General features: G+C 40.5%; 1 protein-coding gene across 2 annotated transcripts in view; it reads left to right on the forward strand.

The window, feature by feature from the left end:
- The window catches only part of oca2 (oculocutaneous albinism II), a 28,937-nt gene extending 16,670 nt beyond the window's left edge, over positions 1-12,267 (forward strand). For both annotated transcript variants that reach the window (XM_088426393.1, XM_088426394.1), the window contains exons 17-24: positions 923-980; positions 1,071-1,179; positions 4,360-4,487; positions 4,707-4,766; positions 6,261-6,365; positions 7,047-7,140; positions 7,985-8,078; positions 11,868-12,267. In XM_088426393.1, the coding sequence (XP_088282519.1) occupies positions 923-980; positions 1,071-1,179; positions 4,360-4,487; positions 4,707-4,766; positions 6,261-6,365; positions 7,047-7,140; positions 7,985-8,078; positions 11,868-11,955 (736 nt within the window). In that variant the 3' untranslated portion in view covers positions 11,956-12,267. The remainder of the gene's footprint in view (positions 1-922; positions 981-1,070; positions 1,180-4,359; positions 4,488-4,706; positions 4,767-6,260; positions 6,366-7,046; positions 7,141-7,984; positions 8,079-11,867) is intronic.
- The last annotated feature ends 1,053 nt before the right edge of the window (positions 12,268-13,320 follow it).

Consider the following 13,320-nt stretch of genomic DNA (forward strand, 5'->3'; position numbering starts at 1 on the left):
AGAAGAAAGTAGAAGAAAATTCCGCGCGCTGTGCTAAAGCCAATTGATAAAGCCAATCAAATCCCGCCTTCAAAACAAAATGGCCGACTTCCTGTTCAATTTCAAACATTGGTCCTTGAGACTTTTTTTGATTGTATGCTTTGGACAGACATGTTTTTTTAAATTTGCGTCAAGGGAAATTATATCTATTTTTTTAGCTTTACAGTGTTTCTAGTGAGTAAGCAATGGCTTTTTTTATATCAAAATGGCTGACTTCCTGTTCAAATTTAGGCGTCATGTTTGGATGTAGGTGTACATGTTTGCCCAGTTTTGTGATTTGTGAAATTTATGTAGGAAGACAATTTATTTTCTAAGTTTGCTGTGTGTAAGAAATGGCCAATTCAAACCAAAATGGCTGACTTCCTGTTCAAATTTTGGCTTGGGTTCTGATTGTATCTAGCTTCATCTTTTTGTGCGTCATGTACAGATTTTTCTGTGTGTCGTATTAGGATGTACATAGGCAACCAAATCTGTGATGTATATTATTTTGTTAAGCTTCCCAGAAATGACTTCTTCCAACCAAAATGGCTGACTTCCTGTTCAATTTTAGGTCTACGTCTTTGAGGCTTTTTTGTTTGTACTGTTAGGAGCTACAATTTAGTGTCCGAAACTGGAGTTCGGGGATCTATAGTCGTAACTTTCGAGATTGTGTTTTGGAGGGAAAAAAAAGTGGCCGCTCCAAACCAAAATGGCTGACTTCCTGTTTAGTTTGAGGCGTAAAGTGTAATACTGTATATGCACCAATCAAAGTGGTTTCAAGGGCTATTTTTTTCAGTGTTGTCGTTTGTTTTTTTTTTCTTTTTTGTGTGTGTGAAAAGGAACTGTCCCAATGAATATTTTTCATTCCGTCCAATTAATATCATGAACGTGACGTGTTTGACAGAGAAATTTCGCAAGAGGACAAGAACTGGGAGCAAAATATTCAAGAGCTGCAAAAGAAGGTTTTTTTTTTTCCTTACTTCTTCATGCTTGACCTCAATAGATGTTATCTCCATAATGAAGTGACGGTTCTTTTCTTTTGTTCCCCGCAGCACCGAATCACGGACAAGGTGCTCTTGGTCAAGTGCGTGTCGGTGTTGGCCGTGGTCATCTTCATGTTTTTTGTCAACTCCTTTGTTCCCAGCATCCACCTGGATCTCGGTGAGGGCGCGTTTGTGCTCGTTAACGCAAGTGGAAAAAAAAAAGAAAAAAAACATGCTATTGAATATTGATAGGAGGTCAAACTGCATTGACGGAAGTTAACTAAATGTCAATGTAAATGTCAATATAAGTGAACTTCATTTTGCGGATGGGGGGGGGGGGTCGCTGGGTGAGTTGGTTTATTACCTACTGTCTACGCATGAATGTAGTTAGTTACATTAAAGAGTTAGTTTTGTACTTAGTGAACTAATGAGTTACTAGCAGAGTGAGTGACTGACGGAAGCAATGGATAAACTTGTTCATGAAGTGAGTTAGTAAATAAGCAAGCTATTTAGAGTCAGTGAGTAACTGTATGGGTGAGTTAGTAAGTTAGTAGTTAGTTGTAGTCGTAGTATTAGTCAGTGAGTGAATTACTTTTGTGGTGAATGAGTGATTTCTACGGTGAAAAAGTGATCACTGATAGTGAATGGATTACGGGTTGAGTGGATTCGTTATTTGGTGACTAAGTTGTTCGGGTGGCAACTTAGTCTATGAGTGAGTGAGTATCTAATGGGTTTGTAGTTGAGTTACTAGAGTCAGTAAGTTAGTGAATGAGTTAGTATCTAATGGGTTACTAGTTGAGTTACTAGAATGAGTTAGTTAGTTAGTTAGTTAGTTAGTTAGTTAGTTAGTTAGTTAGTTAGTTAGTTAGTTAGTTAGTTAGTAAATGCATAATGTAGTTTGTTATATGATGAGTGAGTGACTGAGTATCTAATGGGTTACTAGTTGAGTTACAAGAGTCAGTAAGAGCGTGAGTTAGTATCTAATGGGTTACTATTTGAGCTAGTTAGTTAGTTAGTTAGTTAGTTAGTTAGTTAGTTAGTTAGTTAGTTAGTTAGTTAGTTAGTTAGTTAGTTAGTTAGTTAGTTAGTTAGTCCAGTATTGGATTGGTTAGATATTTAGTTAGTTATTTTGTAAATGAATACATTCGTGTGTTATTTGATTTTTTTTATAATTGAAGTGAGTGAGTTTTGTTATGCTCTTAGTTGACTAAGTCAACTGACTAAATTATTGACTGAGTGATATAGTCGTTGTGTATGTGAGAGATATTTAGCTAAAGCGAATGAGTTAATGCAGTTAGTTAGTTAGTTAGTTAGTAACCTGCTTGATCTACTTAGTGAGCAAGCGCGTTCATACTAGGTAATGAGTCATTATTTGTTGAGTGACTTAGTTATGTCGTGAAGGAGTGAGTATGTATTTACTGTACGTAGTGAGCTAGTAGTTGATTTAATGAATTATTATTGCAATTTTTTTTCTCCTATATGATGTACATACAGTGCAAGTCAGTATGTTGGTGAGTAACTTATTTTGCGAATGAGTTATTTACTGAGTGAAAAGGTTTTTTTTAAGTACAATTTGAAAGGGTTTGCGCTTTACTTGCCAGCAGCGTAGCCGCGCCCCGCCTGAGACAGATTAGCGGCGATGCGCGGCAATAAGGACGGCGGCCGGTGATTGTCCTGGCGCCCGCTGACTTAATTACAGGCTGCCCGGCCGTGACATTTGTTAAACGAGCGCGACCCCGCCGGCGGCGTCTCGGGCGCAAACGCGACATTGCTTTCAATTACGCCCCTTTCCAAAAGCGCGGCCTCATTAAAAGCTCATTAAGCCAACACGGTTGAGATTTCATTCCGCTCTGTCGGCGGCCGCCGATGCGCTTCCGTCCGTCCGCCGCCGATGCGCTTCCGTCCGTCCGCCGCCGATGCGAGCGAGCGAGCGCTTACGTTTCATAAACATTCCGATTTGCCGCAAACGGCGTGTGCTACGGTAGTCAGCTGCCGAGTGAGTGACTGAGTTTGTGAGTAAGATAGTTTCTTAATTAGTGACTCCGTTAATTAGTCAGCTACTTTGTTGTTTTTTTTTTCATTTTTAGTTCAAGTGAGTGAGTGAGTTAATTTGCCATTTACTAAGTGTTAGCCAGCTAACTAGCTAGTTTCCTATTGAGTTAGTTGGGTAAGTAGTTGATCAAATATTGAGTGAGTGAGGTAATGAGTTAGTTCCTTACTTAGTGAGTCGGTGAATTAGTTAGTTAGATAGATAGCTCATTTTTCATCGTTAGTTTGTGAGTTAATTTGCTAGGTAGTAAGTGTTAGCCAGCTAGATAGTTAAATTCCCATTCAGTTAATTGGGTAGGTAGTTAATCATATAGTGCGTGAGTGAGTGAGTGAGTGAGTGAGTGAGTGAGTGAGTGAGTGAGTGAGTGAGTGAGTGAGTGAGTGAGTGAGTTTTTTACTTTGTGAGTCATTGAATAATTAGTTGGTTTTTCATAGTTAGTGAGTGAGTTAAGTTGTCATTTAGTAAGTGTTAGTCAGCTAACTAGTTCTTTTCTATTCATTTGGTTGGGTAATTAGTTAATCAAACAGTGAGTGTGAGCAAGCTAGTTAATTTTTCAATGATTGTTTGTTAGCTGGCTTGTTAGTTTGAAAGTTAGTTAGGTAGTTAGTTTATCGGTGAGTGAGTTATTTTATCAATTAATGTTTTTTGTGAGTTAGTTTCCAATTTAGTGAGCGAGCAAGTGGGCGAGTGATTTTAGTGAGTGAGTTCAAGAGTTAGTTTCTTACCTGTGAATTTGTAAGTTACCTAGCTGGATAGTTAGTGAGTGAGTGCGCTAATGAATTTTTCAGTGATTGTTACTTAGTTTGAAAGTTATGTAGATCATTAGTTTATTAGTGAGTTATTTTATCAATAAATGAGTTGATGTTACAATTTTTTTTGTCTTGCCAATCGAAATGAAGGGGGAAGAAAATTCATACGAGAAAAATATAGCCAAATAATGAATTCTCTTGTAAATGTACATGTAAAAATGTTCTAGTGGAGTTCAGTGGGTACAAAGCACTCATGAAGCAAAATGACGAAAGATGCTTCAGACTGAAATTAAATTGATTGCATGGAGTACATTAAAAACCAAGCCCGCAATATGGCCAAGAAAATTCCCTTCTCTCGAGCCGTTTTTTTCAAACGTCCTTCCGCTTCCACTCGTCGCGTCCTCTTGCTTTGAACGAAAGCAAAGTATTTACCCGCAATTACGGCGCACGGACTCTTGCCCCCCCCCGTCTCCATTTTCCCTCATTCGTCTAATTGTTTACAGCGGCCTGTTTTTGTACGTTTGAATGAGTTTTTGATTGGCGGCGGTCTCCCGCTCAGGTTGGATCGCCATCCTGGGCGCGCTGTGGCTTTTGGTCCTGGCCGACATTCAGGACTTTGAGATGATCTTGCACCGCGTGGAGTGGGCCACGCTGCTCTTCTTCGCTGCCCTCTTCGTCTTGATGGAGGTTCGCATTTCCCTTCGTTTTCCGCGCATGAAAATCAAGATAATCCACTCTGCAATGCTGTTTAAAAAATAAATAAATAAATAAAAGATTGATGGTTTACAGTATTCTCATCAGCTTTAACTGAAAGCCAGTAGAAATACAATAGAAACATCCACAAATTCAGAAGAATAGCATATTTATATATATATTTTTTTTGTGTGTGCATTGTTAACATCGCAGGCCCTTGCCCAGCTGCAGCTTATTGACTACATCGGCGAGCAGACGGCCCAGCTCATCAAAGTAAGTCATCTGATTTTCAAGCGGGAGATTAATAAACATGATGATCTTCTGACATGAAGAACTATTGATGGAATTTCTGGGTAAACAAAATCCATCCGTCCATCAAGACATTTTCTTGACACTCATCCATCCATCCATTTTTCAATCCATCTATCCCTCATCCATCCATTTTACTCCATCCATTCATTTTTAGTCTATCAACCATCGCTCCATCCATCCATTTTTCAGTCTATCAACCATCCATCCATCTATACATGCTTTCGTACGTCCAGCCAAGCTTCCATCATCCATCCATCCAGGTTTTCATCCATCCGTCCATGTGTTCATCCATCCACGCTTTCATCCATCATTCCATCCAACCATCCAGCCATCATCCATCCATCAGCTCTAATTTTCCATCCAACCATCCATTACCTCATCTTCCATCCATCCGTTCATCCATCCATCTATACATGCTTTCATCCATGTTTTCATCATCCATCCATCCATCCATCCATTTTTCAACCCATCTATCCTCTCATCCATCAATTTTTACTCCATCCATTCATTCATCCATCCAGGTATTCATCCATCCATCCATCTATACATGCTTTCATCCATGTTTTCGTCATCCATCCATTTTTCAACCCATCTATCCTCTCAACCATCAATTTTTACTCCATTCATCCTTTCATTCATCCATCCATCCATCCATCCATTCATCCATCCATTTTTACTCCATCCATGAATTTGAAGGTGTTTCCAAACTTTTGACCGTTGCTGTAATCGACAGTGAGAATGCATGCTGTCACATTCAATTACATTTCATTGTCGGTACTTTTCGCTTTGATATAAGTACTTTTTTTCAGACAAGTATATCAACTTCTACTTGAGTACAGAGTATGAGTACTTTTTAGCACCTGGGCACCTCAGTCACCGTGCCATACGTTTCATCCATTGACTCCCATACGTTCCTTTGAAATTCTCTGAAAGCGTTTCCACCTGGCCTCGCTTAGAATGTCATTGTCTGGAGATTGCCGCCGTAATAAAGACGCCGTCTCGTATAAAACGGCGCTCCCCCGCCGCGCAGATAATCGCCGATGACAGGCGGCGTGCCGCGCTTTCCGTCCGACTTCCTTGCGGAGGGAAAAAAAAATCAAACCCTCGCTCATCTGCATGCAAACGTGCGACAGGTGCAAAGCGGAGATCTCATTTGTGTCGCTTAGCGGCTTGACGGAACAAAACCCAACCTTATTCGCCGCAAAGTTCAAACGGTTTTTTTGCCGTTGGACTTTTCCTTTAACGCCGTTGTACATTTGAAAACCGATATCGACATTTTTAACCCCTATTGGTGAGGCCATATAAAAATGATGTAAAGGTGCCCAAAATACGGCCCGCCATTCACATCTTACATATATATTTTATACACAGATATATATATATATTTATATGTATATGTATATACGGTACCCCTGAACGGAGAGACGTTGATGTTTGTTGTGGGTTGGATCCCAGGCCGTGCCGGAGGACCAGCGCATGGCCATCGCCATCATCTTGGTGATGTGGGTCTCCGCCCTGGCTTCATCGCTCATCGACAACATCCCTTTCACCGCCACCATGGTGAGGAACGCGCCACATCCGTGTCCAGGATGGGTGTGAAACATATGGCCAGCGGGCCGGATATGTCCCGTAAAGAAGTTTAAACCGGCCCGGGAGATGTTTTTCAAATCATCATAACTCCTTTGATTCTAACAGACTTTGAAAATGACGGTAGCTAGCGTGTTTGCAACCGTTTTTAACGGGGAAGGCAGAATTGAAGGTCGTAGTAGAGAGAGAGAGCCTGGAGCTATCTAATAATGCGATCTAAAATATGTATTTTATGGAAGAGTGGAAAAATCATCATCGAAATTTTCCATTCGTTTCATGCAATAAGGAAAAATGCTAATTAGGATACATACGGGACCAGCAATTCAATTTCATCATTTATTGTTAAAATAAAGAAAACTAGCAAAAATAGCTAAATATATATATAAAATTGCATTTATTTTTTTAATTAAGTTATATAGCATGATTTTACCTGGCAGGCTCGCTTGAGAATAGATTTTCCTCCCCCTGAGCTAAAATGACTCCGACACCCTCGATGTACAAGTCGAACGTTGCAAGTGGCTCATCAGAAACTTCATGTTGCATGGCATGTAGAATGTTCTGTGACAGGCTATGCTATAAATGATGCGATTTGGGGCGTTACGAGAACAGCTAAACACACACACACACAAAAACCCACTTGTCTTCCTGTTCCAGATTCCAGTTCTTATCAACTTGAGTCAGGATGCAGACGTGAACCTGCCAGTAAAACCGCTCATCTTTGCCTTGGCCATGGGAGCCTGTCTCGGCGGTCAGTTTCACTCATGCGAAGGTCAAACTAACAAGCCTTTTACGACGCCCTGCTAACTAACACACAAAATACTACATGTAGACCAAAACATTATGTTTTAAACTGAGGTCAGTTTTGGGAACCTGGTTATTTCTGCTATGTAGTTACTGTGCAACACGGCTAACTAACTAACTAAAGTTGTTATTTTGGTGTTGTTTGGTGACTAAATAAATGATTGACTGACTAAATTGATAGCTAGCTTTTTCTTGTTAACTAGCTAGTTATTTAACTGGCAAACTAGACCTCCAGTTACCTACACATGATACTAACTAACCAACTAACTAAATTGATCTAGCTCTCCAACCAACTAAAAACCTAGTTGGTTGTTTTGATGCAATCCTGATAACTAAAAGATTGATTGACCGAATAAATGACAAAATCACTATCTACTATTTCTCTAGCTAACTTGATAATTATTACCCTAGCAATTATTTAGCGAGCTAGGTTGCTATTCATCTAGTTAGCTACACAGACAGCACTAACTAACTGTGTTTGGTTGTTTTATACAATTGTGCTAATTACCTAACTGACTGACTAGCTAGCTATTAGTTTTGCTAAATAACTACTCCTTTAGTTATTCCTTTCGCTAGCTAGAAATCCCTCTGACTAGCCACCACTCTAACGAACGAACGAACGAACGAACGAACGAACGAACGAACGAACTAACTAACTAACTAACTAACTAACTGTTGTAGTTCGTTGGGTAAGTAACAAACTGCTAGCTAAACTAAGTAACTGTGTGCTTAACGCATAGCAGTTTGAGCTATTTCTTCAATGTTTGCGTTTTTTTTGTGTGCGTGTGAAGGAAACGGCACATTGATCGGCGCGTCGGCCAACGTGGTGTGCGCCGGCATCGCAGAGCAACACGGCTACGGCTTCAGCTTCATGGAGTTCTTCAGGTACGCTCCTTTTTCGACAAACGCGGTCGGGGTAGTCGTCGGTCAAATTTTCACCGAGTGCCACAAGTCTGATCGGGCCGCCATCTTACGACGCCCGAAGGTCCGCTTGCATGTTAATGAGTCCGCATATGCCTCCGTAGCGGAGCGCCCGCCAACGAGATCGACTAGATGGAGAGCCCGCTTCACAAAGATAGCTCGGCCGTGGCCAATGGTAGCCAAGCACTTTGAAGCTTTCGTCGCTTCATTTGCGAGCCTGTCGCCATGGATTTCGGGCACCGGGCTTTGTGTGTGAGAATCACCTGTCGCAATTAACCCCGACTTCAAGTGGGGCAGCTGCTATTGTCTCCGACAAATGCAGCTTTCTTTTTTTCTTTTTTCCTGCATAGGCTCTTATTCTTTCTCATCCTTTCACCTTAAAAAAAAGCTCTCCAGATACGTTTTAAAAAAAAAAAAATCATCAATCATCTGTTTTTGTGTTGGCATTTTCAGTGGACAGCAAAATACAACATTCAACTGGACTCGCATGCTAACGTTCGTAAGCTAACACGCTAATCCCTATCTCAAATGTTGATCCTAACTCGTGTGCTAATATATTCGATCAAATTTTAATTGCTAATTGCTAACTTGGTGCTAATCCCTAGTTATCTTGAATACTAATAAGAAACTATATTTCTAGCATAAATTGTACAAAGTTACAATCAAACAAGAAACGTGAAAACACTATGATATTTGGTCGACTTAGCTAGCGTGCTAATGTGCGCAAGATAACATACGATTCTATCTTAAATGCTAATACTTAACTCAATGTTAATCGCTAATGCTCAAAATTTACTGATAATCACAAACTCGATGCTAATTGCTAGTTAATTGCTACTGCCCTAGTTTTTTTATGCTAATCATTTTTATTTTTAATCTCTAGTTATCTTGGATACTAATTAAAATGACAAACAATAAACAAGTAACTTCTATTATTATGATTAACAGTCAACTAGGCTAGTATGCTAATATTCGTGAGCGAGCCACTGATCAAAATCTTAAATGCTAATCATGACTGGACGTCTTACTTATGCTCCCCCTTTTTTAATTGCTAATCACTAAAGTGATGCTAATTGCTCGTTAATTACTACCGCGCTAATTCTTGAATACTCAAGAATAATCATGAAATTAATATTTTTCTAGCATCTGTTGGTACAAAATTATAATTACATCAATAAACAAGGAGCACTATTATTATGATTAACAGTCGACTAAGCTAGCATGCTAATGATCTTGAGCTGGCCACTAATCACTATCTTCAATGCTAATCCTAACGCGATGATTTATGTAATCCTATTTTAATTGCTAATTGCTAACTCAATGCTAATGGCTAGTTATCTTACTTGATAATCTTAAGCAGATTTATTTCTTGCATAGAGATATATCCGCACGCTAGCGTTTTTGTATCTAGCTTCATCTAGCTTTGACTTTTAATTTAAAAAAAAAAATCTTGTTTGAACGCATAAAGTGTTCTGCCCGCTGATGGCGTTTTGTAGCCTTGGTCATTTTAAAGAAAAGAGCAAAAGAAGCGCCTTTGTTTTTTCACTTCCTGGATGAAAGTTTGGCCTCCGGTCAGGAGCGGCGGCCTTCGCCTGGGTCACAGCTGCTCGGGGAGAGGCTGCTGATTGGTAGGAAGACCCCCTCGGAGCCCTCGACAGCTGAGGTCTGACTCGTACGCCGCTGCCTTCGCGCCCCACTTGATCCCTGCGGGTTTCTCGCCGCCTTTTGATGGAGCGTGACTAAGGATGACAAGTGTCCACTAGTAGCGACCCCATTCTTCTTTTATCCTTGCCTGCCATTATTTTGCTAGCCGTCACCGGCTACGACCGTCATCATGCATGTTAGCAACATCTGCGCCTGACGAGGTTTTAATGACGGCGGCCCCCTTGTTTACGTTTAAAAAGGGCAGAAATGTCATGATATTTAATGCTGGTCTTGCTAGCGAGTGACGTTATTTTGTAGCGGAGGTTTGGACTTACAAATTAGCCGTTAGCCTTCAGTTAGCGATTTAAGCTAGGGGGGTTTTCAAAAATCAGAACTACGCTATCAATTCTCAATTGCGGTTTATAGCTTATTTAGTCGCTAGTTCATCCGTGTTATTATTTTTGCTAATGCTAAACAGATGCTAAATCTTGGATAACATTTCAATCGTAATGCGTGACTAGCCATTGAACGCATCACCAGAAAACTACGCAACAAATACAATTTCTTTTGTTTTACAGTCCGACTGTGCCTCACTCCCCAGGTATGACCAATCGAGCCTGGCATCATCAAACCGCTACGTGACCTTAGCGAGTTTGTGGCACAAGTTTGGGTTTATGCGACCTTAAAACAGCTGTTTGAAAATGTCAAACATTCCACGTCTTGTGCCCTAATATCAATTTCAACTGGCACAAGGGGCATTCTGGTGCCGGTCCAAGCGATCGGCGCTGGCTGACGAGCCGGGGGCAAAGTCTCGCGGGCTCCGCGAGGCGCCATGTGTCCATGGAGGACATGGGAGGCGGCCAAACGGCCGACCATCTGCAGTCGCTCCGGCGAAAGTGGAAGTGGCGGCCAAGCGAGAGGCCACTGACTAGTTCGCGCTCGAGATGTCTGTTGGAAAATTACGGCGCGGATCCGCCCTCTTGGGACGGTGCGTTCAAGGACACCCCCCAAAATGGGACATTTACTTGATGGGAGTTGTCTGGACCCTTCATTTTACACACCTATGATAGGTGGCTGTAACAAAGGATAATTTTAATAATCAATTTATCTGACTATTATTTTATCAAATAATCGATTAATCTTGGTATCTTGTTTGGCAGATCTTGGTATTTTCTCAGTTAGCTTTATGATGTGGATAATGCTTTATGACATGGAATTACTTTTTGCTTATACAGTAGCTGCAGATTTTCAAGCGTTACTGGCTTAAATTTTGCAACCTATTGTACAATGCTTGTCATCCGTGGATTTTGTTTTGCACATCTTAGTATTTTCTGTCAGCTTTGTGATGTGGATAATGCTTTATGATCCGGAATTACCTTTTGCTTATACAGTAGCTGCACATTTTCAAGCGTTACTGGCTTAAATTTCACGACCTATTGTACAATGCTTGTCATCCGTGCATTTTGTTTTGCACATCTTAGTATTTTCAATCAGCTTTGTGATGTGGGCAATGGTTTGGGACTTGGAATTACTTTTAATTCACAACTGTGGATATTCCAGATTTACTACTTTAAACTTTGTAAACTCTTGTGCAAAGCTGGCCTTTTTTTAATTTCGTTTCACACACTGGGAATTTCTGTCTGCTTTATGATATGGGTAATGCTTTGTGAACTGGAATGACTTTAAGGTCACAGCTGTGGATATTCAAGCATTACTAGCCTAAATTTTGTTATCTCTCGTGCAAAGCTAGTCCTCCTTGTACAGAGTTTTTCACATCTTGGTATCAGCTATATGATGTGGAAAATGCTGTCATGATAACCTCGAATCATTTTCAGTTCCTAGCTTAGCATTTTCATGAGTTAATAGCTTGAATTCTTTGACCTTTTCTGCAGTATATATTTAACAAAACTTGCTGCTGTCCTGGGCAAAGAGGACATCTGGTCTCACACACAAATCTAAATTTGTTGAATCTTGGCAGTGTTTGCATGAAATGATGTGAAATTTCCACCAGCCAAAGACTGTATGAATAGGACCACCGCAGTTACCTGACTGGATCTCATGGTGACTGTACCTAATTCTGCATTTTTTTTTTTTTTTTTGACGTGACAGGTTAGGCTTCCCCATGATGATCATGACGTGCATGATCGGCATGTGCTACCTGCTGGCCACTCACATCGGACTCGGATGGAACATGTGACCTCGGACTTGAACTTGTACAGAACCGGACCAACGCCGGAGATCCGACGCGGTAACGGTCCCGAAGAAAAAGAACGACAGAATATTCCCCTCCAAAATTATTATTATTAATATTTATATTTAAAGGAACCATAACGCCCATTTAAAGGGATTTTATAATCGTTGTTGTGTAATATTTTGGGCACATATCCGGAGAATGTCCTTTTGTCGGCAAAGATCGTGATTTGGCGCGGATGATTTCCGACTTTGCGTTCTGATGTCTCATCAGCAGCACCACTTCAGTGAAATAAAGGTGATGGTGTTTTTAAATTCTTTCCAGGCTCATCTGTCTTTTAATGCATCTGTTTAAAAAAAGAATACAAAAATATATACTTGCGCATCATCCTGTGTGCCAGCCAATTCATTCGTGTCCACTGGAGAGGACAATTCTTTTTTGTTCTATCTTTTGACTCGTTCATGTCCCTGTGTCCTCAATCGAGGACATTGTGACCTTTGTAACAAAGTCTCGTGTTTGGGTGGGATGCAATTCACTTTGCTGTCTTCCAAAAAAAAGAAAACAGATTAAACATCAAAACTGTACATAAAAATTAAAAAAATTGTAACAAAATAGTTTAGCAAGTACCACTTATATATAATATACATTTATACAACTTAATAACATCATAAATAAAAAATATATGTGGTAAAAATGAAATTTTATTTACCTTTGAGTGATGTAGACTTGAGCTAATTCTTGCCATAATCCCTAATTAGATACGAACAGAAAATAAGAGGAATTCCCTAAAAACGCCTGAAGAGGGAGGCAAAACAATATAAACACAGCCAACCCCACAGGTCATGACAGTTGTCGATGGCGTGAAGTCGGAAAAATGCCACAAAGAGATATCGAAAAAACGTAGTTTTCCACTTCGTAACGTGAAAATTGCGTAAGCCGGGACGCCGTAACCCGGGGGTCTCACTGAACATAATTCTTAGTTCCAGCAATTTTAGACCCTCCTTCAGCCAAACACTTTGTCAAAAATACAAACGACAAAAGTACCTGCGATTGCATATCTGGAGTCTTAAAAGCGTAAAAATACGTCTTTGGGATTGAATGAGTTAGAATTCTCACTAGTCAAAAACCTTTAAGAATTCTGATAAAAAAAAAAAAGCACAACCCCGAAAGTTTGCATCATTTCATTTCTCGTTTCTGAGCGTCGCTAGCTAGCAAACGGCGGCTTTGAAAAAGGCGTGGCTTTCTTCCGTCATATAATCGTACTTGACCCCGCGGGGGTCGACGTTTGTCATGTCGGGCGTGACGAGGAGCCCCTCGAGTTTTCTTTGTGCCGTTGCCTAGAAACGCTGGCGGCGGAGTCCGGCGCTAATG

This window comes from Hippichthys cyanospilos, chromosome 10 (genome assembly GCF_059441005.1).
Source record: "Hippichthys cyanospilos isolate Australia breed blue-spotted pipefish chromosome 10, RoL_Hcya_1.0, whole genome shotgun sequence".
Taxonomy (NCBI): domain Eukaryota; kingdom Metazoa; phylum Chordata; class Actinopteri; order Syngnathiformes; family Syngnathidae; genus Hippichthys; species Hippichthys cyanospilos.